Source organism: Rhinatrema bivittatum, chromosome 12 (genome assembly GCF_901001135.1).
Source record: "Rhinatrema bivittatum chromosome 12, aRhiBiv1.1, whole genome shotgun sequence".
NCBI classification, from domain to species: Eukaryota; Metazoa; Chordata; class Amphibia; order Gymnophiona; family Rhinatrematidae; genus Rhinatrema; species Rhinatrema bivittatum.
In genome coordinates, this window is record NC_042626.1 from 27,868,465 (window position 1) to 27,893,624 (window position 25,160).

The following is a 25,160-nucleotide window of genomic DNA, read 5'->3' on the forward strand; positions in this document are numbered from 1 at the left end:
TGTCACCCATGTGCGAGGACTAAGATCCTGCTTGTCCTAGGAGAAGAAAAAGAAAGAGAAAAGAGAAGCAGGAAGGGGAGGAGCAACTGCCAAGCACAGCTCGAGGTCCTAATCTAGAAACCTGAAAGCTCTCCTCAACTGAAGGACGGAGAACATGACTTTCACCTCTGGAGCTGCCCAGCCAATTTACAATCCTCTTCTTCTAGTCTAACCAAGTCTTGGTTCACAGCATGGGATGTGCATGCCTACTATGGAAACTTGGGAATCAGCACTTACTGAAATAAAAAATCTACTTATGGAAAACTTTCTTGCAATCAACACCAATAAGACCGAACTACTCATCATAACGCCACACAAGAACACCTCAACAAACTCGCAACCTGATCCTTCCTCAACAACAGACCACTCCAAGCTGAAGCAAGTCCGCAGCCTTGGGGTCATGATTGATAATCACCTTACTTTGAATAATTTCATCTCAACCACAATCAAGAATGGCTTCTTCAAATTACATACATTGAAAAGAATTAAACCGTTATTACATCCTCAGGATTTCCGGACTGTGTTACAAGCCACAATTCTACCAAGGATTGACTATTGTAATGCACAATTCAACCTCTTCAGATGTTGCAGAATGCCGCTGCTCGTTTAATCACTAATACTCGACGGCATGAGCATATTACTCCAGCACTAATGTTCCTACATTGGCTACCCGTATCATTTAGAATTCACAACCAAGAGATGCAATGGTTCTCTGATCAGTTCATTTTTCGCACCTCCAACAGACCAATTAGAAACATTCACCAAGCGAAATTAACTGTCCATCCACTAAAACACATCAAACATGTGTCCACCAGAGACCGATCATTCTCCATAGCTGGTATAAAAATCTGCGGCTTGAATCCTGTCACAAAACTTTCAAACAAAACCTTAAAACATGGTTGTTTGAACAAGCATTCACACTATGAATCTCATCTAACCTAAACTTCAGCTATACCATATGATTCCTTACCTTCTCCAAGTTCTTATACTCGACAATGGTATTTACTATCTGCAACTCCATACCCCCACCTGGTTTATCAACTCAGGCGATTATATATAATGAGACGTTGGTTTGCCTCGGACAGATTATTTACTCCTGCAAATACATGGTTATTAATATTCTATTGTGCGATATTTATGCATATTATTTGAAACCCATGTTTTTCTGTAAAGCCTGTTGCTATTAATTGTTTTACTGTTTATTTTATACTGTTTCATGTAAAGCCTGTTGCTAAATTAATGTTTCACTGTAAACCGAGGTGATGTATTACTATACGTACCGCGGTATAGAAGAACCTATAAATAAATAAATAAATAAATAAAATACCATCTGCTGGAAACAGAGAATACTGGCAGGCTGAGGTCAACACGAAAGCCTATAAGGAGTGAAATAAGCAAGCCCATTGGTCTCTATCTCCATCTGCAGGTTGGTGAACATAACCCATGCATCCGGACTGGTCTGGTTGGATAAAGGAAACATAGTTTGTGCACAGAAACCATTATTTTGTCCCTAAATCATTGCTTGTGTGCTTTAACCATGATTTATGCATGCTAGTCATTTTCTTTTAACCCATTTTTAGGTTTATGTGGAGGGTTTTTTGTAAATTGCCAGTGTATTTGCATACTATTAGCTTACTGCATTGGGAGTTAACTTTTTTTTTAGCGAGCATGTTAAAAAAGTGTGCACTGAAATACAGCACACATTTTTTTTATTCCTGTCTTATTACTTCAGGCCCTTAGTGGCGGGACCAGAATGTTAGCATTATAAAGTGGCTAGATAACAATTACAGCAAGCATGATTGTCCGCAATTATTTAGGACTAAGTAAGGGAGTGATATAAATGGTGAATCTCTCTAAGTATTCAATATGGGGGAGGAGAAGGACTTTGCTGAGCAGATATGAAGTGGAAGTAACAAGCAGACACCCTAAAGGCCTCTGTTAATGCTTTAACTTTCAGCAACAGAGTCCTTTTGAGGGACAGCAGAGGAGGCAGCAGGGCTGCTGGTTGTGTTGATTGCTCTCACCTCTAGATAGCTGGCTGATGGAGTGGTGTAGATCTTAATATTACTGTAGTTGGAACTGGGGAGCTGCTGGCCATCCCGGAACCATGATACGGCAGCACTGGGGTACGCAAATACCTCACAGGTGATATTCACAGCATTCCCTTCCCAGGTATATACAGCAACAGGACCCTGCAGTTTTGGGGCATCTGGGAGTGGAGAAGGTGGAAGGAAAAGCAAACCTAATTAGTCCACATTTATAAGACAGTCTTTCTCCTCCTACAACTTAGCATTTCTATACCGTAACTATGCAGAACTGACCAAACATAATACATAAGAGACAGTCCCGGCTCAGTAGGGTTTACAATATTTTCATGACAGACAACTGGAACAAATAAGACTTAGGGAGTTACATTTATTATGGAAAATGATTAAAACCAGTAAGGGTATGATCAGGAGAACCATGGCTTAAACTTTAAAAGCAGACTCAAAAAGGTAGGTTTATAGGATGGATTTGAGTAAGTCCAGAGAAAGAGCATGATGCACTGTTTCAGGAAGTCTATTTCAGGTGTACGGCACAGCAAAGTGAAAAGTATGGAGTCTGGAATTGGGAGTGGAGAAGTCGGGCACAGATAAGAGTAACTTGCCTGATGAGCAAAGTTCACAAGAAAGGATGTAAGGAGAAATAAGAGAGGAAAGTTAATGAGGAGCTGGAAAATGAGTGAACTTGTAGGTGAGTAAGAGAAGCTTGAATTGTATCTGGGAATGGTTAGGGAGCCAATGTAGTGACTTGAAAAAATAGGGTTTATATAGATAGAAAAGTCACACATTTGAATTTTTAATAGTTTGCAATGGAGAGTTATTAAATTTAATTCTGGAAGTAACAGTAATGATGGCAGAAAAGGACCAAATGGTGCATCCAGTCTGCCCAGCAAGTTTCTGCCCAGCAAGTAGTCAGCCTTAGTGAAGGATATGGGAATATATTGGACACAGAAGCAGTTTGAGGAGGGAGCTGAGTATGGCAAAAGATGGCAAGGGTTGGATGCAAGGGAGTTTGTGAGATGGACAAAGTAATCTTGCATACAAATACAATTGTAGACTGGAAAGAGGTCAGCTTGAATCTGAACTGTATGAAGTCAGCATTCGCACAAGATTTTAACAAGAGATGCTCTGCAGAGTGGACACAGGAATATAGGAAGTCAATTCTGGGGATAAAATCAAGGCTAGGGTTTGGTATGCCTAATGGGACAGGATAGGGGAGGAGCAAGAGTGTCCAAAACAGAGAAGAGCATAGTGTTATAAGAAGAAACTACCTTGTAAATAGACTAGAGTAACTTAGCGGTGGAGAGGATGCAAGGGTCAATAGCCTGAAGATTCCTAAATGTGTTTGAAGTGACTGGATGAGACTATAGGAGGATGGTGATTAAGTGTGAAAATTGTCAGATGATGGTAGGAGAGGGGAAGAACTGAGGTGGTGAAGTTTGACAGAGACAACGTAGTTGGAGGAAAGGACTATCAGGGCAGTGGCCATGCTGGTGAGTAGGGGTGGTGGTGGATCAATCAGCTAGAGAAATCTATGACTACTGTATTTTTAGGAAATCAGTGAAGAGTTTTCTCTTCACCTCTGCATTTTCATGACAGTGCTATATGATGGGCTGTTAGTTATGATACTGTTATCTAAACTATTTGAAGATAGGGGTTTTCAATTGCTGAACCAGTTAGTAGCACAGGAATGGCCTATTTTGGAGAGTCTTATCAGATTATATAGTTAGACCTTTGAGAAGATTATCTGCATTTATTTCCCACGTTAGGATACTGTTTACCTGATGAATAAGGAGAAATTTAGGCTTACCTGATAGTTTCCTTTCCTTGAGTCCAGCCAGACCAATCTAGATGCATAGATTATGCACACCAACCAGCAGGTGGAGAGAGAGACTAACAGGTTTGCTGATATCACTCCTTATATGTATTAGAAGTTTTATGCAAATGTTGTAAACTGTTATGATGGAACCCACCGAATGACGGTATACAAAAACTTGTAAATAAATAAATATAGGCTCCTGTGTTAACCTCAGCCTGGCAGTATCTTCTGTAACAAGCTAAGAATAATTTATCAAACTCTCCCTCCCTCCGTCCAGGGGCTTTTCATGAAATTTACATGAGCAACTGCTTAACAGATTTACCACTCATCGCATACCAAAAAACATACAAGAAACTTCTTTCCAAATATGAAAACCAGCTGAATAGGGAGGGTGCAAGACTGGTCTGGCTAGACTCAAGGAAGGAAAATTTGTAAGCATAAATTTCTCTTTCCTTTTCATCCAATCAGATCAGTCCAGATGCATGGGATGTACCTAAACTGAGGATACCTCAAGTGGGAGGGAAACTGCCAAACCCGCTATCAAAGTCTCCAAATCAAAGGAAGCTTCCTCCCTGACCCGAACATCAAGTCGATAATGCTTTGGAAAAGAATGTAAAAAAGATCATGTTGCTGCTTCGCAAATAGCGAAACGAAACAGCACTTTGCCCAAGAAGCCACTTACACCCTAATAAAATATGCCTTCATGCTCTTTGGTAGGGGCAGACAGTTATCTTCTTAGGCTGCTCCAATTTCTTACATAATCCAGCGAGCCATCAAAGCTTTATAAGTTGCTTCACCTTTTGTAGCTCCAGCAGACAGAAGAAAGTCAGATCAACAGATGATCTGACTTTCTGAACCCACAAATGACCTTCAAATATTACAAAAGAATTGTCCTTACATGCAAACAATGAAGTTGAATATATTCCTCTCGGAATGACTCCCTACAAAAGGAGGAAAGACACACCACCTGATTAAGGTGTATGGTATAGATCACCTTCGGAAGAAATAAAGGACCTGTACAAATCTTTTATCATTTTTATTTTATTTATTTATTTATTTAAGGTTTTTATATACCGGCAATCATGAAAAATATATCTTGCTGGTTTACATAAAACGGGAGTGCAGTAGATACATCAAACTGGAACTGTGGTGACCGAAGGTGTAGTTACATTTAACAAGGGTAGCAGAACTGGGAGAAGGAGGAAAAGAGAGGATAGATTAGTAACAGTTAAACAATATACAAATTAAATACTACATACAAGAAGGAGACAGTGAAGTCATTTGATTGTATCCGGGAAAGCTTTTCATCAGAGAAACCAAAAACAGTGCTCTAGACAAGAGAGCCTGCAACTCCAGAAATCATCTTGCCAAACAGACTGCCACCAAAAACACTGCTTTAAGAGTGAGAGGCTTGTTCAAAATCTCCCTTGAAGGAAGGACCCTCCAAGAAGATCAAAACCAAATTCCAAGAAGGAATCGGATCCTTCATTAGAGGCTTAATGTGCTTCACTCTCCTAAGGAAATGAGACATCTGGCTGGGAGGAAAAGGCTTACCTAAAACTCAACCTCTGTAACAGGCAATTGCCACTACCTGAACCTTTAAGGAAATGAGAGCCAAACCTTTCTTCAAGCCGTCCTGCAAACACTTCAAGATGTAAGGTATAGAAGACTCTCTGGGAGTAATCTGCTTAGCTGCACACCAATTCTTGAAAATCCTCCTAACCCTCATGTATGCCAAAGATGTAGATTTCCTCTTTGAAGGGAACAAGATGTCCACAATCTCAGGAGACGAGCCCATTTTAATCAAACTAGACCTCTCAAGGGCCAGGCCACAAGATAAAATTGAACTGGATCCTCATGCTCCACTGGAACCTGGGATGGCAGACTTCACTCTTGAGGCAACAGCAATGGATCTCTATCCAATATCCTGACTAGATCCGCATACCAAGGACTTTGCGGCTTGTTGAGAGCCACCAAAATCACAAGCACCCAGTGCATTCAAATCTTTTGAAGAACCCTGCCTACCAGGGGCTACGGGGAAAATGCATATAGGAGAGCCTTTATCAGTCAGGTTTGTATCAAGGCATCCAACCTGGAAGTTTTTTCTTTCCTTCACAGAAAAAACTTGTCCACCTTCACATTTTTGCTGGTCACCATCACATTTTTGCTGGTCACCATCAAATTCATCACCAGCTTCCCCCATCTCTACACAATCTGAGCGAATGCATTCTACAATAGAGCCCATTTCTCGGGATCCAGAGAGTTGCGGCTGGAAAAAAAAAAAAAAGCTTGTAGATTTTCTACTCCCGCTATGTGCGATGTGGAGATTATCTTTACGTTCTTTTCCACCCCAGCCAACAGAAGTCCTGATTCTTGTGACACCTAAGAACTTGTCTCTCATCCTTGGTGGTTTGCATATGCCACTATTGTCACGTTGTTCAACAAATACTGACAGCCAGATCTCAAAGGAGAGGTTTCTAAGCGAATGATGGACCACTTGGCCTCCTCCACTGACTAAGATCCTTGAGCCAAAAGATCTTGACAACAGGGCCCTCAACCCAAAAGCTAGCTTCTGTTGTTACTTTTCCCCAAGAGAGAGATCCAAGATCCACCTCCTTCTTCAAATTCCCATTTATGAGCCACCAAACCAAACTCAACCTAGCCTGTACTAGGACTGAGAGCCTCATCGCATAATCCTGAGAATGAGAATCCCATCAGGACTGCAAGGGTTTCATATGGGCTCTTGCCCAGGAAACCATATCCAAAGTCGTTGCCATATAACCCAACACTTGTAGGTCTCTTTATCCCCAATAAGGAACGGACTTGACTTTGTGGTTTTGGGATCCTCTGTAATGTTAATTGAATACAACCTATCTTCATATCAAACTGAGCTCCTAAATATTCCAGGGAGTGAGAGAGCAGCAATTTGCTCTTGGCAAAATTTATCACCCAGCCCAGTTCCTGCAACAAGTGAATCATGCTGGCTGTAGCTTTCACTTGCCTGGGATATCTTTGCATGGATTAACCTATTTGTCAGATCACAGTGAACGAAAATTCTTTCTTGGCTCAAGGCAGCTGCCACTAAAACCATCACCTTGGAAAAGATTTTTGGGGCCATGGCCAACCTCAAGAAAAGGGCCCAAAATTGAAAGTGTCCTCCCAGCACAACAAAACGAAAATACATCTGATGACTTTCCTTTCTGGGAATGTGCAATTATGCTTTCATCAGATCTAGTGATGTTAGGAATTCCCCTTGCTTCACTGCCACTATGACTGTCTTCAAAGTCTCCGTCCTGAAATGAGGAACATTTAGGGCCTTGCTGACCTGCTTCATGTCCAGAATAGGTCAAAAAATCCCTTCTTTTTGGAGACTGTGGTAACTTGGGCTTGGGATATAGCAGTGGGATAAAGGCGGCAGACTCTGGCTATTTCCTTATATACGATTTTATTTACAAAACCAGAAAAATAAACAGCTTCCAAAGGCTGCTTACCCTCAGCAGTTCTTCCATGCAGTTCCAAAAGCATCAAACATAAGTCATCTGGCGGTACTCTGGCTTCCTGCCTGTTTCCCGGGGCCTCTCTAACTCTGCTGGGTCCTGATTCCTTATAGTTTGGTGACGGGAGCCTCTCTTCTCCCAGAATCCCTTGCAGGGCTGATCCTTAAGGAGGACTGGGCCAGATAGCTGTGGTCAGTCTCTTAAAATGGTTTGAGGGAGCTTCCTGTACACTCCTTCACATACCCTTCCCTTATTCGGGTGAGCTGTACCAGGAACACCTCTCGGGACAGGAAATCTGCATTGATGTTTTCCTTTCCTACCCTATGTCATATTTTATAGATAAAGGGAACCATCTCATCAGCCTTGCATTGGACTCCTTATTTCTATTTATCTCTAGGAGCGGTTGGTGATCTGTTATGAGCATGAACTGATATTCTTCTTGATTATTGAATAACACCAATTCTTGACCACCCTTCTCTTGGACTACTGCTCCCAAGCCTACTTCTGAGGCATTGGTCTGCACCTTGAAGGTGTCTATGATGTCTGGAAGTATCAGGATTGGTCTGGAGCATAACTCCTCTTTCAGAGCTCGGAAGGCTTCCTCTGCTTCAGCTGACTACTGAACCTTCTTTGGTGCTTTCTATCTTGGGAGTGGCTCTGCCTTCTCTGAGTAATTGGGGATAAAACTTCTTTAATACCCCGTGAGGCCTAAAAATGCTCTCACTTTTGCTTTTGTTTGCAGGACTGGCACGCGAGTTATTGCCTTGATCTTTCAGGTCTGCAGATAGCCCTTGTCCTTCCCCAGGGTGTAGCCAAGATACTGGGCTTCTTGCTCTCCTGAGGGTTGGCTGTTAGTCCTGCTTTGCTCAGACTGGTCAGCATCTTCCAGTCTGGGCTATACACCATGATTTCATCCAAGTAGGTGGCTACTTACCCTTGATGTGGGTGGAACAGGCGGTCAACTAAGTGCTGAAACATTGAGGGGGCACCATAGAGTCCAAAAGGGAGGACAGTGAACTGGAAAAGTTTCCTTGGCACTGAAAACACAGTCTCTTCCTTCGCTGCTGTCTTGAGAGGTACCTGCCAATATAACCTTTTGTAAAGTCCAGGGTAGAAATAAACTGTGCTGATCCCAGACACTCATTCAGTACATCGACCCGAGGCACTGGGTATACGTCGAGTTTTGAGACCTTGTTTACCATTTTAAAGTCAATGCAGAACCTTATTCCATCTGCCTTTGGCACCAGCACTATGGGTGAGGACCACTGTTAGACTCTTCTATAACTCTGAGCCGAATTATCTCCTTCACTTCAGTCTCAATAACAAGACACTTGGCCACTGGAATCCAATAGGATAGTTGCTGTACATCAACTCTAGGAGGCATAACAATGTCATGCTACACCAGATGGGTAAGACCTGATAGGTTCAGGAAGATCTCCTTGTTTAGCTCCAGTAGCTGATTTAAGTCAGCTGTCTGTGCAGTGGTGAGTTGCTCGCCAAAGTGCATACAAGTCAAAAGAGACGACTCCCAAAAAGGCTGCTACTTGTTCTATTTGAGATGCCTCATCTAGAACTGACCACTTGCCTTTTAAGGAACCCTCCTGGATAAACTGATACAAACGCAAACTAGCCTTTGATACCAATCAACTATAAGCTGCTACCTTCAACGTCACACTAGATGACTCAAAGGCCTGTTTAAGGACAGCCTCTATCTTCATGTACTATGCATCCTTAAGGGCAGCACCTCCCTCCATAGGGATAGTGATCCTCTTCATGACTGCACAAACCAACATGTCCACTTTAGGAACACTCAATTTCTCTCCTTCCTGGGTACCAAAGAGATACAGTTGTGTCAGAGACTGTCTTCCCTTAAACGTAGCCTCAGGATTCTCCCATTCCAAGGAGATCAATTCTTTGACTGATCTATGCTATGGAAAGCCTTAGTAGGCTTAAATAATCTCATTATAATTGAGTCTTTTGTTGAACAAGGACCCTCCCCTCTCCTTTTTCCTTCACAATGTTTAATTTCACATTCCTTGTGGTTGCTAAAGAGGACAGCTCCTCCTTGCAAAAGACCATAGCGGATCCATCCTCCTCCTGGTCAAATTATGCTTCCTTTGCTGCCACTCTCTCTTAGGACTTTAAAATCTACCAGAGATCTATATGACCTGGAGGTTCTCCCTTCCTCCTTGCTTCATCCTCGCCATCATCTCTTTCGCCCAGGGCCCTCATAGTTTAATATCTGAGATGGGTGGAGGGAAGCAAAGAAGAGAACCTTGGAGCTAAATTCTAAGCCCATGCAGAAAGTCTGGTTTAAACACTTCAAATACTCAGTGAAGACAGAAGTCCAGGCAGAGGGAGGAAATATTTCCGAAAACACAGCAAAAGAGGGAACTGTTCCTTTAGAAGGTACAGCCAGTGCAGACCCTGAGAAAGCAATCGCTGCTTCCTGGAATGTGGGAAGCAAGGAGGAAGGCTCGTGAATCAAATCTCAAAACTGCTGCTGTTCTAAAATGGTCACTGTTCCTGCCATGGCAACAAGCCCATCAGCAGGAACAGGCTGGGTTGCTGAGCCCTGTTGATGCAATCAACCCCGCCCAGGACAGCCTTTTCCTCCTCCTTACTCCCAAACTATTTGCACAAAATTCTCCCTCCTCCCAACTGCTAGCTGCATCACATATAGTGCATAGCGAGCTCTTTTACCACAGTCAAATGGTACTGCCATCATCGAATCTTTCAGATCCAACATCCCTGACTGACCAAAAACCACATCAGGAGCAGCAAAAAACATCTCCTTACTCACCCTGCAATTGCAGTGAACTGCTCCACTGTGAAGGACTTCTTCCACTCAGCTCCTCTTTAAACTTAACTTTATCAAAAGAGCAAAGGTACAGCAAGAGAGTCAACAAGGGTTTTCTCTCTCTTTTGTGGGGAAGAGAACTCACGGAAAAAAAAGGAGAGAAGAGATGGCGAGGAAGGGGGGACAAGCACAGAACAATTCTGAACTGATTTAAATCAGAAACCCTGGAAAGCCCCCTGGTTCAGGGCTATGCTCAACCAAGAAAAGGAGCCCAAAGCTTTCACCTCAGGAGCTGCCCCAATTCCAATTTGAGTCCTCTTTATTCGAAATAACCAGGCCTCAGCTCACAGCACGAGATGTCTGCCTCCAATCTGCGAAGATAGAAGGGGTAATTTTCAAAAGGAGTCACATGTTTAAAACTGGGTTTTACACATGTAAATGCATGTTATGCATGCAAGTGAACTTTTGAAAATTGCTACAATTGGATTGTCAACAGGTTTTGCACGTGTAAATGCACTTTAAGTGCGTAAATGGGCTTTTGAAAATTGCTATGATAATTTGTTACATTTACACATGTAACTCCTTTGAAAATTACCTCCAGAGAATAATGGCAGGCTGAGGTCAATAAGGGAGCCTATAAAGAGTGATGTCAGTAAACATGTTGGTCTCTGTTTCAATCTGCTGGTTGGTGAGCATAACCCAGGCATCTGGATTGGTCTTGCTGGCTGAAGAGGAAAGTTAGTTCATGTTAATTTATGCTGTCTGTGATTTGATGTTAATTTATTTACTTTGTACTGTCATTTGTATTTACATATATGATTTCTAATGGTTAAATAGTCTCTATTGCCATCTTTTGATTTGGCAATTAATTACATTTAAATAAATAGTTAAATAACATAAGAACATAAGATACGACATACTGGGTCAAACCAAGGGTCCATCAAGCTCAGTATCCTGTCTCCAACAGTGGCCAATCCAAGTCACAAGTACCTGGCAAGTATCCAAAGATTAAATAGATCCCATGCTACTAATGCTGGCAACAAGCAGTGGCTATTACCTATTGATTAAAAGCAGCTTATAAACTTCTCCAGGAACTTATCCAAACCTTTTTTAAACCCAGATGCACTAAATGCTTCTGGCAACAAAATCCAGAGCTTAATTGTGCAAAGAATGAAAAATAATTTTCTCCTATCTGTTTTAAATGTGCTACTTGCTAACTTCATGGAGTGCCCCCTAGTCCCTGTATTATCCAAAAGAGTAAATAAGTTTCATATTTACCCGGTCAAGTCCTTTCATGATTTTGTAGATCTCTATCACATCAGCTGTCTCTTCTCCAAGCTGAACAACCCTAACCTCTTTAGCTCCTCCTCATAGGGGAGCCATTTCATGCTCTTTATCATTTTGATCGCCTTTCTCTACACTTTCTCTAATGCAAGTATATCTTTTTTGAGATGCAGTGACCAGAATTGCACTCAATATTCAAGGTGCAATCTAATCATTGAGCGATACAAGTCATTATGACATCCTCCACTTTGCCATTCCCTTCCTAATAATTCCTAACATTCTGTTTACTTTTTTTGACCGCCACAACACTCTGAGACGATGATTGCAATGTAATATCCCTGGTGGTAACTCCTAAAATGGATCCTAATATCATGTAACTACAGCATGGGTTATTTTTCCCTATATGAATCACCTTGCACTTGTTCACAAGGAGGTCAAATGAGGAGTTTAAAGCAAGGAATTTCGAGGCATAAGAGTCAGAGGGATCATTAGCATAAAGATGAAACTCCCCAAGAATAAGAGAAGGGGAAGATGGTTCAAGAAAGAAGAACAATTGGAAGTCAAACTCTGTGAGAAAGGAGGAGAGGGACATATTAGGAATGCCAATAAAAGCAAGTTTGCTTACTGTAAACGGTGTTTTTCGTAGATAGCAGGATGAATTAGCTATGCTGTCTGGGGATATATTTCCGGGATGGCTGGGCAGAGCTTAACCAAGCTGACAGCGCTTTGCTATGTATACGGCTGTGATTCCTTTCCTGACTGGAGCCTCACATAGATGGGCTACTGATAATGCCGCCATAGCTTTTACTTGATGCGCCTTTGGCAGACTGGCCAGAATCTCTAATTTTCTACTGTAACAGTACTGAATGCATTGCAAATCCAAGTTGAGAGAGTTCTCTTAGAGACCGGTAAACCTGGAGCATTCAGGTTGAAGGAAACGAACAGCTGTGATGCTCTAGCCTTGGAGTGTTCATAGTAGGCCAAGGTTCGTTTACAGTCCAGCGTGTGGAGCCGCCTCTCCCCTTCGTTTTTGTGTGGTTTCGGGAAGAAGGTCGGCAGGGTGACAGTTTGGTTTATGTGGAAAATGGAGACCACTTTGGGCAAGAATGCGGGGTGAGTCCGTAGGGCCACCTTGTCGTGATGAAATTCCAGGTATGGTGAGCAGTGAACCAGAGCCTGTAGTTCGCTGACTTCTTGCGGAGTTCATGGCAAATTAGAGCAGAACTTTCCAAGAGAGATATCTCATGTGAGCAGTCTCCAGAAGTTCAAAGGGCGGAAGTATCAGCTGTTCCAGAACTAGGTTGAGATCCCACGGGACTGGGGGCTTGTGCACCAGTGGATGCAGTCATAGAATGCCCTTCATGAAGCAGGAGACCAGGGGATGATTGGATACAAGTAGGCCATTGTGAGAATGATGATAGGCAGCAATCACACTGATATGAACCCTCACGAAAGCCATCCTGCCTGATAAAGGGAGTGGAGGTACCCCAAAAGGCGTTCAGGAGAGCAGGAAAATGGGTCTATGCCCCTGCCGTCACATCATGCTGCATATCTCAGCCATTTGCCTGACAGTTATGCCTTGTAGAGAATGTTTGGGAAGATAACAGCACGACTTGGATTTCTAAAGGCAAACTCAAGCTAATATTGTCCTTTCAACCTCCACGCTGTGAGATGCAGCAAGGAATGCATCGGGTGAAGCAGGGAGCCTCTGTCCTGCAACAGTAGATCTGCACTGTGGACTAGGGGAATGGACAGTTCGATGGAGAGACAAAATATAGGCGTACCATGGTTGTCTGGGTCAAGCCAGCGCAATCAGGCTGAGGTTGGTGACATCCACTATACACTTCTGAATGGTTTTCGAGATGAGTGGGATCAAAGGATAAGCGTAGAGAAGCCCCTCCATCCATGATATGAGAACCGCACCCGGTGCTAGATATTCCTGGCTTGGATAAACTGAACAGAACGCCTGCACCTTCCTGTTGTCCTCCGTAGCAAAAAGATCTATGTGTGGGAGGCCCCAGGCATGGAAGAGAGACTCCACTACGTCTTGGCGAAGTTCCCACTCATGCGGATGGAAAATCCTGCTCAATCTGTCCGCTCTGGAGTTCTCCACTCTGGGTAGATAGGTTGCCTGAAGGCTGATGGAGCACTCCTCCGCCCACTCTAGGATGCACACCACTTCCCTGCACAACATCCAGGAACCAGATCCTCCTTTGTTTATGTAAAACATCGCAACCTGATTGTCCGTGTGGACCATGTTGGTTTTCCCTTGTAGGAACCTCACGAACGTGCGCACTATATTTCCAATCACCCAGAGCTCCAGGAGGTTTATCTGCGGGAAGTTCTCCCAGCAGGACCAGAGACCTTGCATACGCATGTGATGCAAATGGGCTCCCCAGCCTTTGCTCTAGGCATCTGTGTTAAGGATCATCTGATTAATTGGTGGGCGAAGTGGGGCCCCAAAAGAAAGAGCTGAGGGGCGTAGCCACCAGCAGGTCTGTTGTCATGCTTGGGGTCAGTCATACTCGCCATGACAGAGAGTGTGAGAACTGTGTCCATTGAGACTTGAGCCCCCATTGCAGGCGTCGTAATTGCAAACAAGTACGGAGCAGCACGTAAATGGCTGCTGCCATGTGACCCAGGAGGGTCAAGAGATGGTGGGCCGAAGTGTGAGTAGAGTCTTTCAGCTGTATGCCCAGAGTGCGCAGCACATGGGCCCTGTCTGCCGGCAGTAAGGCTCTTCCTTGAGTTCTGCTGATGTGGACACCGATAAATTGCAAGTTCTGCAATGGTTGGAAGCTGGACTTCTCGTTGTTGATTATTAATCCAAGCCCTTCCAAGCACTGATCGTAGTTCATAGGTTTCTCTGAAGGGTGGTTGATGTCGATGCCACTAGCAACCAGTCATCGAGGTACAGGAACAACTGGATTTCCTGCTTCCTGAGGTGGGCCACTGTTACCGCTAGACATTTTGGTGAAGACTCATGGAGCTGACGAGAGACCAAACGGGAGTAGCCTGTACTGATAGTGGTGACTGTTGACCTGAAAGCACAAGTACCGCCAAGAGGGAGTAAGCATCCTTGAGGTCCAGTGAGCACATCCAATCGTTGGGATGTAGGAAAGAAAGGATGGACTTGAGGGATGTCATCTTGAATTTCTCTCTCTCATGGAACTTGTTGAGAGCTCTTAGGTCCAAGATTAGGCAGCGTCCTCCCGATATTTTGGGAATGAGGAAGTATTGGGAGTAGAATATCTGATTCCGCTGTGAGCTGGGGACCTTTCTGACTGAATGCTGTTGAAGCAGTATAAAGACTTCCTCTTGCAGCCAACGAAGGTTCCCCAGCTTGGACTGATGCGGGCTCACTCAGTGGGGAAGAATCGGCATGGTCTTGAAATGGAGGGAATAGCCTTCCTTGACAAAGGAGAGAAACCAACGGTTGGAGGTGCTAGCTTCCCAAGAATGGTAGGAATGGTAGGAATGGGAAATCCCCCCGCCCCCGCCCCCCACACACACACACACGAAGCAATAAAAGCGGCCCTGGTGTCCCTAAAATCCCTGCTGTGGTTTTCTGTTGTTGTTGTTAGTTGGCAGCAGACATTGTTGTCTTTGGCTCCTTTGCCTGCCTCTGGTCTGTTGAGGCTGTGGCGGCGGAGGCCGTGCCTGAGGGCAAGCAGGCAAGTGGTACGCAAAAAATGGCCTATACGGCCATCTCTGGAAGTACTACTTCATCACCAATTGCTCCCCCTGGGGATTCCAGTGACAACACTGCAATGTTCTGTTCCTTTAACTGGGCAACCATCTCACAGAGCTTGTCCGGGAGATAAGGGAAGTCTGCTAACTTTTCATGAACATCTTCACAAATAGCACTGGCTCTATGCCACGCCATTCAACGAGTGGCTATGCCTCCTGCTGTAGTACAAGCCGATGTCTCAAAGGCCTCGTAGATGGTGAGTAGCAAATGCCTTAGACCTTCCTCTATGTTGTGGAACTGTTGCAGCGGGGCCTCTTCCGGTTAAGCAGCAACAATGAAAGGCTTGAGCGACTGAAAACACTCAGAGGTACTGAGTGATATAAAATTGATGCAGTTAAATCTTGGCATTCAGCATCCCCACCTGAAACGCTCTTCTGCCAAAGTCATTCAGGTACTTCGAGTCACACCCTGGAAGAGTATTAGAATGTAGGCATGATTTTCTTGCCCTCTTCATGGCCAGTTCGACCATCATGGATGCATGTGGTTACTGGACTGTGCTGTAAAATGGAAATTTCCTCATCCTGAACTTAAGGTCCATCTTGCAAGAAGTCGCCAGCCCTGAGAATGGAGATTCCCAAGCCTTTGCCATAACTGCATATAAAACAGCATGTGAAGGCAAGGCAGTTGGCTTGGCTGGTGTTTCAAAGATCTTTAGAATTCCTAAGACCTCTGCATGGGGGTCTGGTACTTTTTGTATTTCGGTGTTCTGTTTGGAGCCCCCTTCTTTGCAAACTTTGAATAGGAGAGGTCTTCTGGTGGGGAAGCTGGCTCAGGCTGCCATTCCGGAGGGTCTGATGGGTACCCCATCGAGGAACCCGGTGACATGGGGGGAGAGAGATAATGTCCCGGAGATGGACTGCTGGACCTGTGGTCGGAGCCCAAGTCCTCTTGCAGAGGCAAAAGTGGCCTGCCCTGGGGGGAGTCCTCTCAGGGAAAAGGGTGAGACTTGCTGCTTCCTTGATCCTCTACGAAGGCCAGGAACTGGCTTAGGATGTTAGAAATCTGCGACATCGCTTGAGATGCTACGGTCCTTTTCCCCTGCACCGGTGACGAGTCCTCTGCCAGCGGGTTCCTTGGTGACAGTGGTGCCAGAAGAATGTCCAAATGAGGACCATGGGGTCAGACCTTTACCTGTTCCAATGAATCATCTTGTCTATGATGCTTTTCAAGTGGCTCCTGAAGACGTGGTGCCAATCTTATGTGCCTGGAGACCGAAGTTAGGTCTGAGTAGACCCAGTTCAAGGAGCAAGAGGAGCTTGTGGACCCCCAAGAATGACACTTGTTCCTCATCCGAGAAGACCAGATCCAAGTCAGGGAGGATGGCCGCTTGTGGTTCTCCTGCCAGGGCTGGATCCTGGGATGATTTTGGATTCCTGTGACGGGTGGGTCTTTTTTGCATCAAGCTGTATGGAGCAGTGTGGGCTTGCGTCGATGTTCTTGCTGATGAGTCGTGTCGAGACGAACCTGTCGTTTTACTATGATGATGCATCGAAGCGTTGAGTGCTGCATCCTCTTTGCACTTCAGTTTTGATGCATGTGCCGACTGCACTTGAGGCGCATGGTGCTTCATGTTGGGCGACGCACTGGGGCGCAATGCATCGGGCAGGTGTGTCGGTGGTCCCGCGCCGGAAGGTGCAGGGCACCATGATGGATGCATTGGTGCGTCTCCTGATGTCTTCTGCGCCGGCTGAGAATGCTGAGAATCGGGGGGTTTTCCCCCTTGGATGCGCCGCTTCTCCGGCGGTCCCATGGAGGCAGTCCTTTTTGACTTTTTGAGACTGTCCAGATGGGGCCCTGAAGGAGGAATTACCAAACAAGCACTTCGAGCTGGGGGCATAGGACCCCAAATTATCTTCTCTCAACCTGGCAATTTTGGCGGCGCATTGGCACTGGGCCCAGTGGGACATATGGCCGCAGTCCTGGCATGCCACCTAGTCGTGATCCAGGCCGAGGCACAAGTAACAATAGTTGTGCCCGTCCATTGCAGACATAATTTTGCCACACTGGCAGAATTTAAAACCAGGCGGTCGCAGCGGCATGATCGCCACCCCCCCCCAAAAAGGATTGATTCTCTGAGGAGAGAGCAAAGCTCTGCATGCAGCCTGCAGCGTAGAAGAAACAAGACTGAGAAGATGGCGCCATGTCAGCTTGGTTAAGCTCCGCCCAGCCATCCTGGAAAGACATCCCCAGACAACATGGCTAATTCAGCCTGCTTTTCTGCAGGAAAAGTGACAGCTTCTCAGAAAGTAATTGGACTCAACAGGTGGATGGAGTGGACCTTGAAGGAAGAAAAGGAGTGGAGATGAAGTAGAAAAAGGGGATGAAAGTTGGCAAAAAGTCAAGCGGAAGAGAGGATTGCCAAGGAGATAAAAAATGGTGACAAAACATTTTTCAGATACATCAGCGAAAAGAGAAAAGTCCATAGTGGTATAGTGAAATTGAAAGGTGGAAATGATCAATGTGTGGAGAGAGACGAAGAAATGGCAGAAATATTAAATGAATACTTCAGCTCTGTATTCACTAAAGAAGACCCTGGAGAAGGACCATTTCTACACAAGAAGCTGGAGGGTAGTGGAATAGATGAAAATCATTTTACAGTAGAAAATGTATGGGAAGAGCTAAAGAATCTGAAAGTGGACAAAGCCATGGGGCCTGATGGGATTCATCCAAGGATTCTGAGGGAGCTCAGAGATGTGCTGGCGGGTCCGCTGTGTGACCTGTTCAATAGATCCCTAGAAACGGGAGTGGTGCCGAGTGATTGGAGAAGAGCGGTGGTGGTCCCGCTTCACAAGAGTGGGAACAGAGAAGAGGCTGGTAACTACAGACCGGTTAGCCTCACTTCGGTGGTGGGAAAAGTAATGGAGTCACTGTTGAAAGAGAGAATAGTGAAATATCTACAGTCCGGAGAATTGATGGACCAGAGGCAGCATGGATTCACCAGGGGAAGATCCTGTCAGACAAATCTGATTGACTTTTTCGACTGGGTAACCAAGGAATTGGATCAAGGAGGAGCGCTAGATGTCATCTACTTGGATTTCAGCAAAGCTTTTGATACGGTTCCGCACAGGAGACTGGTGAATAAAACAAAAAGCTTGGGAGTGAGTGCCGAAGTGGTGACCTGGATTGCAAACTGGTTGACGGACAGAAGACAATGCGTGATGGTAAATGGAACTTTCTCTGAAGAGAGAGCGGTTTTAAGTGGTGTACCGCAAGGATCGGTGTTGGGACCGGTCCTGTTCAATATCTTTGTGAGCGACATTGCGGACGGGATAGAAGGTAAGGTTTGTCTTTTTGCGGACGACACTAAGATCTGCAACAGAGTGGACACGCCGGAAGGAGTGGAGAGAATGAGACGGGATTTAAGGAAGCTGGAAGAGTGGTCGAAGATATGGCAGCTGAAATTCAATGCCAAGAAGTGCAAAGTCATGCATTTGGGGAGTGGAAATCCGAATGAACTGTATTCGATGGGGGGGGAAAGGCTGATGTGCACGGAGCAGGAGAGAGACCTTGGGGTGATAGTGTCTAATGATATGAAGTCGGCGAAACAATGCGACAAGGCGATTGCAAAAGCCAGAAGAATGCTGGGATGCATAGAGAGAGGAATATCGAGTAAGAAAAGGGAAGTGATAATCCCCTTGTACAGGTCCTTGGTGAGGCCTCACCTGGAGTACTGTGTTCAGTTCTGGAGACCGTATCTACAAAGAGACAAGGACAAGTTGGAGGCGGTACAGAGAAGGGCGACCAGGAAGGTGGAGGGTCTTCATCGGTTGACATACGAGGAGAGATTGAAGAATCTAAATATGTACACCCTGGAGGAAAGGAGGAGCAGGGGTGATATGATTCAAACTTTCAGATACTTGAAAAACTTTAACGATCCAAAGACAATGACAAACCTTTTCCAACAGAAAAAAATCAGCAGAACCAGAGGTCACGAGCTGAGGCTCCAAGGAGGAAGACTAAGAACCAATGTCAGGAAGAATTTCTTCACGGAGAGAGTGGTGGATGCCTGGAATGCCCTTCCGGAGGAAGTGGTGAAGTCCAAAACTGTGAAGCACTTCAAAGGGGCATGGGATAAATATTGTGGATCCATCAGGTCCAGAGGACGCATATAAAGAGCAGGTAGTAAAATACTGCACGGAGCGGCAGTAGCCACAGAGGCATTCACGGAGCGGGATGCCAGTGGCCAGTGGTAGGTGTCCACCTTCATGGAGCGGAAGGATGTAGGGCTGTCATCTCCCAATTAAATAAAAAACAAAAACAAAAAACAAAACAGGGATGGGATCCATCAGGTCTAGAGGACACATATAAAGAGCAGGTAGTAAAATACTGCACGGAGCGGCAGTAGCCACAGAGGCATTCACGGAGCGGGATGCCAGTGGCCAGTGGTAGGTGTCCATATAAAGAGCAGGTAGTAAAATACTGCACAGAGCGGCAGTAGCCACAGAGGCATTCACGGAGCGGGATGCCAGTGGCCAGTGGTAGGTGTCCACCTTCACGGAGCGGAAGGATGGAGGGCTGTCATCTCCCAATTAAATAAATAATAAAAAAACCCAGGGATGGGATCCATCAGTTCTAGAGGACGCATATAAAGAGCAGGTAGTAAAACACTGCATGGAGCGGCAGTAGCCACAGAGGCATTAACGGAGCGGGATGCCAGTGGCCGGTGGTAGGTGTCCACCTTCACAGAGTAGAAGGATGAAGGGCATCCATCTCCCAATTAAAAAAAGAAAAGAAAAAAAAGAAAAAAAAAACAGGGATGGGTTCATGGGCTTATAGGTATTACCAATTATTAGGCTTTTCAATATTTGATGATAGTTAATGTGACTTTCAAGGCATTCTTCACTTTCGGTGCATGTCCGGCATGACTCCTTGCTTCAATGACAGGGGAAAAGAAAAACTGATACTTCACACATTTCCAGCATTGCCCTCTGCTTCATGGCAGAGAGCTATGCTGCCGCTTACCCAACTAATCAAACTTAATATTTCACTTGGAAGCAGCTCCAGCAATGCTCTCTACATTAATGGTGGGGGTGAAAAGGGAATTAGAACATAAGATTACTAAGAGCCAAGAGAAACAGTTAAGTATGAGAACAAATGTGTGAAGCTTGCTGGGCAGACTGGATGGACCGGTTGGTCTTCTTCTGCCGTCATTTCTATGTTTCTATGTTTCTATGAAACCTACAGAAGGGATGAGAAGCAGCCTGATACTGTCATCATGGCCAACTGAGCGAGGTGTATAGAAGAGGACTGTGACTGAGGCAAAGTCCTCAGGGGAAAGCCAAGTCTCAGTCAAAGTGAGAATTTGGACAGAATGAGATAATGAGGTCATGAATGTAGGCAAGATTTTTGGAAACAGAGCAGGCCTTCCACAGAGAGCATAATAAAGGGAAGAAGTAGAGGGATAGAGATAAGATTGGATGGGTAACGGTTTGATGTGCACATATGCAGGAGTTGCTGCTTTGAAGGGCCAGGATTTGGATTGATATCCCCAACTGAAAGGAGCAGCAGCAGGGGAAGATGGAGAAGAGAAGGGAAGGTATGACGACAGTGATGAGGAAGGAATGCTCTCAGGAAGAATGGAGTTGGCTTGATGAGAGGAAGAAAACTTTAAAGTTCAAGAGCAATGGACACTGCAGAAGACAGAATGGTTGATGAATTCAGAAATATAGAGAACAGAGTCAGCAGTTTTGATGTCTGTGGTATACTGCAGTAGGAATAAAATTAGGAAGGATTAGAATCAGAAAGAGAAAGTGTAGCAGAGTCATAGAAGAAAGAGAGAGAGAGAGAAACTACTGACCCGAAATGATAGCGAGGTGCCCAAACTCAGGTGGGTTATGGTGTACATCACCAAGGAAGCTTGGAGAAGTGTGCAGATGGACTGCAACCGCCCCAGTTACCAGATAATCATTGAGGTCAAGTGTTTATTGCAGCTAGACACAGAGACTTATTCCACACACCGGTTATAGCCCTGGTTCCAGACCTTGAAACATGTGCCTACTATCTCATCCCTTCTGGTATTTGGCCATTCATATGACTTTGGAATTACAAATATACGCTGCAGCCAATCATTTGCTTCTGGACATAAAGACAACAAATGAGGAAGACAAATTTCAAAAGACTGTGCCCAGGTAACTAAGTAGTTATCCAGATAAAATAAGGGTCTGAAAACTGCCCTCCCCCTCTGTGGGTAAAAGTACCAGAGTTACTTTTACTATACTGCAAAGGGATGGGACCTGAGATAGGAGAAACACCCAGGAGTTTCATTTTTATATCCTTGTGTATGACTTGCTACAAAGCAGGTGCAAAGTCAGAGAGTACTGAAGTGCCCATGGTGCTGGCCAGTCCACATTTTTAAGGGGAAATTCAGTATGGAGCTTCTTTGAACAATGCGATATTGCAGCACATAAATGTGAAAAATAAATACATCTAATTATCCATAGGGTTTAAAAGTTATCTTCTTAAAGTCATGGGAGGACCCTTCTATGATGGTGAACTTCCTTTCATTCAGTCACACCACAGTTCAGTCCTTATTTAACTTTATTCAGTGCATGAGTTGTAAACTGATTTGCAAAGCCAGCTCAAAACTGAAAACTGAACCATATCAAAATTCCTTACAACTGATTTCAAATTATTTTATGGAGATATTTTTTGAGGACTGTACCACAGCTTGGGCATTTCTGATGCTGAAAGGAAAGCCCAGGCCACTCTTACAAGCATAAGGGGGTCTCTCATTCAGCATTATTCTGATCTCAGTACAATACTATAAACAAATGTTAAGAGTGACTGAGCGCCCTTCTTCCTGTATTACCTATTTTTACAAAAGAGCAAATCTTTCCTCCTGAAACTGCATCTGAATTTAATACATTACTGGGGTCAGAAGCGGCGAAGGATCTTACACTGCACTTCGAGGTACATGGCTTGGGAGTCCTGTCCGATGGAGTTGCTAGCAGTACAGAAATACTCCCCAGCGTCCGTGTACTGGATGTCCTTCAGTGTGAGTGAGGAGACCCGAGCATGGCTACGTACCATGATGCGGCCATCCAGTGTCTACAGGAGGGAAAAGACCACCACAGGTCAGATGCTTGTTTATTGCCCCACAAATACATCAACCTAACAAACACACCTGGTTCATCCACGGCAGGTTTTATAAGTTTACAGCTCCCATGATTAAGAATTTACTGTGCAGCAGGATAATAATAAAAGTGGCTAGAACTTTGCAGTAGGAAATGCAATATTTAAAAGATCACATCATCTTAACTTAGTCAAAAAGCAAAGTTGCAAAGCACCTTCTCACAGATGGTAAATGTACTCCCTCAGAAGGATAAGACATTTTTTAAAAAGCTAAATTGTTTTCTTCAGTGCCTGGCACTCACCATAATGTTGTACTGCAGAGCTCCAGTTCCCTGCTGTGTCTGAGATGAGGCTGCATACTCCCCTTTACAGCTTCTAAGGAGCCTCAGCAGGATGTTAGAAGATAAGCAGCCTCCAGAACAAACCCCCAAATTAGAGCAAATTACTTTTACCTTACTTAATTTTCTGTTTCCAAGGTGTACAGCACTATATATTTATAGAGGACATTTTGGCTAATTCCACTAAACTGAAAGTGATACCTTTTTATTGGCTAATTGATAAATCTTTGACTAGTCTTCAAGAGCTATGCTTCTTTCAATCAGGTAAGTTACACTGAGTATAAATAGTACAGAGTCATCTAAGCATGAGGTTGTCTGAATATGCTGTTAGAGCTCAGTAAATGGGAGTGGGCTTGAGATAGGCGATGAATACTAAAACTTTACAGTTCAGAGGGCCTGCTTCTTCACTGACCTAATGAAGGGAGAATATCTCTCAAAAGATTTATTAAACTAGTACAATAAAAATCATCATCTACAACTTCCTGGTTGACCTTTATTTTCACATATTCAAGCAAAATAACATCTCAACTACAATACTTTGCACTAAATTCAAGTACTTCTTCAATTAATCTTAACTTATTCCTTTTTTATTAAATTAACAATGTTCCAAATGTCTCAAACACCAACCTAAGTCTGCTATTTAGCTATAGCAGAAATTATAGCACAGTAGTCCAACAAACTGGCACAGAGTTAGCTGGTAGCCCTTTAGGCACCCACAATATGGCAGTGCTGTTACAGCAGTGATGCAAAATAAATATCAGACCCTGAAGGGACTTAGGAACAGTCACAGTAAGTCCAGGGAGCATGAAATATGGGGGCAATTTTGAATAACTGACATCATTTGCAGTATACATGGATACCAATTCAGTGGGTAAAAGTATGCACGGAGTATGCATTGATGTGTCTACTTTTTTATTTATTTATTTATTTATTTAACATTTTTTTATATACCGACAACCGTTTGCACATCGTATTGGTTTACAATTAACTAAAAACTAATGGGCAGGGCCTTTACAAGGAACGGTAACTATAATTAATTAATTAAATATAATTAAGGCAGTAAATATACTTACTAGTGTTCCTAATGTGTATACATACAATAGATATAGAGAGATGGAAACACCATAACAGATTTTTGTTATTTCCATGTTAATTTCTAAGGTGTTTCCATCTCTTTCTCTCTCTCTCTATATATATATATATCTACACACACATTTATCTCTCTATACCTACACATACACATTATCTAGAATTGCATAAAACCTTCAATATACAATGGCTAACAGTGTGCCTTAAAACACAGAAATCATTTGATGAAATTAAAGTCCTATGTATACGCCATGTAGCAAGAAAAGTCTCTTATTGTTATGCGCCCTGTTTGCGCCCGTCCCACGCACAGGCCTGCTCACCTTCATGGTCCCACGGCAGGTCCCAGGTCGGCCGCCCTAGCGGCAGCTGCTAGCACTACCAGGCCCCGGAGTCCCGTGGCGGCAGTCGCCGGGCCTTCTACTGCGCACCAGGCCTCACGCTGGAGCTCGGCATCTTCGGCGCTGTTGGCCATGCCCCTACGCGCGCGCGGACTGCCCGGCCTCTTGTAGGGCCAAGGGTGGGTCTTAGCTCCGCAGCGCGCCCTGATTGAGAGTCTGTTATAAGGAAGTCCCTGCCTGCACTTCCTTGCCTTGGCAATCGGGTCGGCTTATGCTAGATTGTCTCCGCACCTGTACTTGTTCCTGTCTTGTTCCAAGTCTCGTTCCAGGATCCTTCTGCTCCAGTTCTGTTCCTGCCTTGTTCCTGCTTCATAGTTCCAGCTTCCTCCTGTTCCTGTTCGTCTGTTCGTCTACCCAGGTAGTACCCCAGACTGTCTCTCTAGTACTGACCTTGGTTTGCTTCTTGACCTGCCTGCCTGCCGCCTGCCTTGTGACTCCAGCCTGCTACTCGACTCATCTGTCTGCTACTTGCCTCCTGCCTGCTCCTCGAGCTGCCTGCCTGCCGCCTGACCCCAGCCTGCTACTCAATTCGTCTGTCTCCTGCCTGCCTTCTGACCCCAGCTTGCCTCTGACCTCATCTGACCTCTGGTATCTGACCTCTGCTTTGTTGACCATTCCTTGGACTGACTCCTGGACTCTGACCTCTGCCTGTTCGACCTTGTCTCCAGATTCTGGCTCTGTTCCTAGGCTTGTCATCGCCTAAGCTATTCTGGGCCTCCTTGTTCCACCTGACCTCCAGTCTCGAACTTGACCGCGCTCCCCCTCTGTCCATGGGCATGCTGGACTTCCACTCTCCCAGGAGACCCTGCGAGGCCCACCTAAGTCCAAGCGGCCCGGGTCCCTACGGGCTCCTCCAGGGGGGACCTCGGGCTTCCAGTGGTGAAGCTCTTCCTAGCCTCTGTCTCCTCCAGTGCGCCACCCCCTGGGGGCAGTTGCCTCCTGGTCCTTACCAGGAGGCGGTTCTCCACTGCCTCAGGACAAGGGTCCACCCCCGAGCGCAACACATATGTTTCTTTATTTATTTTACTTTCA

At 44.8% G+C, this 25,160-nt stretch overlaps 1 protein-coding gene across 10 annotated transcripts in view; it reads right to left on the reverse strand.

Annotated features, from left to right (window-relative positions):
• The window catches only part of NCAM1 (neural cell adhesion molecule 1), a 522,274-nt gene that overhangs the window by 174,443 nt on the left and 322,671 nt on the right, over window positions 1-25,160 (reverse strand). For all 10 annotated transcript variants that reach the window (XM_029572163.1, XM_029572160.1, XM_029572161.1 and 7 more), the window contains 2 exons: window positions 22,129-22,279; window positions 2,064-2,248 (listed from right to left, as the gene is read on the reverse strand). In XM_029572163.1, the coding sequence (XP_029428023.1) occupies window positions 2,064-2,248; window positions 22,129-22,279 (336 nt within the window). The remainder of the gene's footprint in view (window positions 1-2,063; window positions 2,249-22,128; window positions 22,280-25,160) is intronic.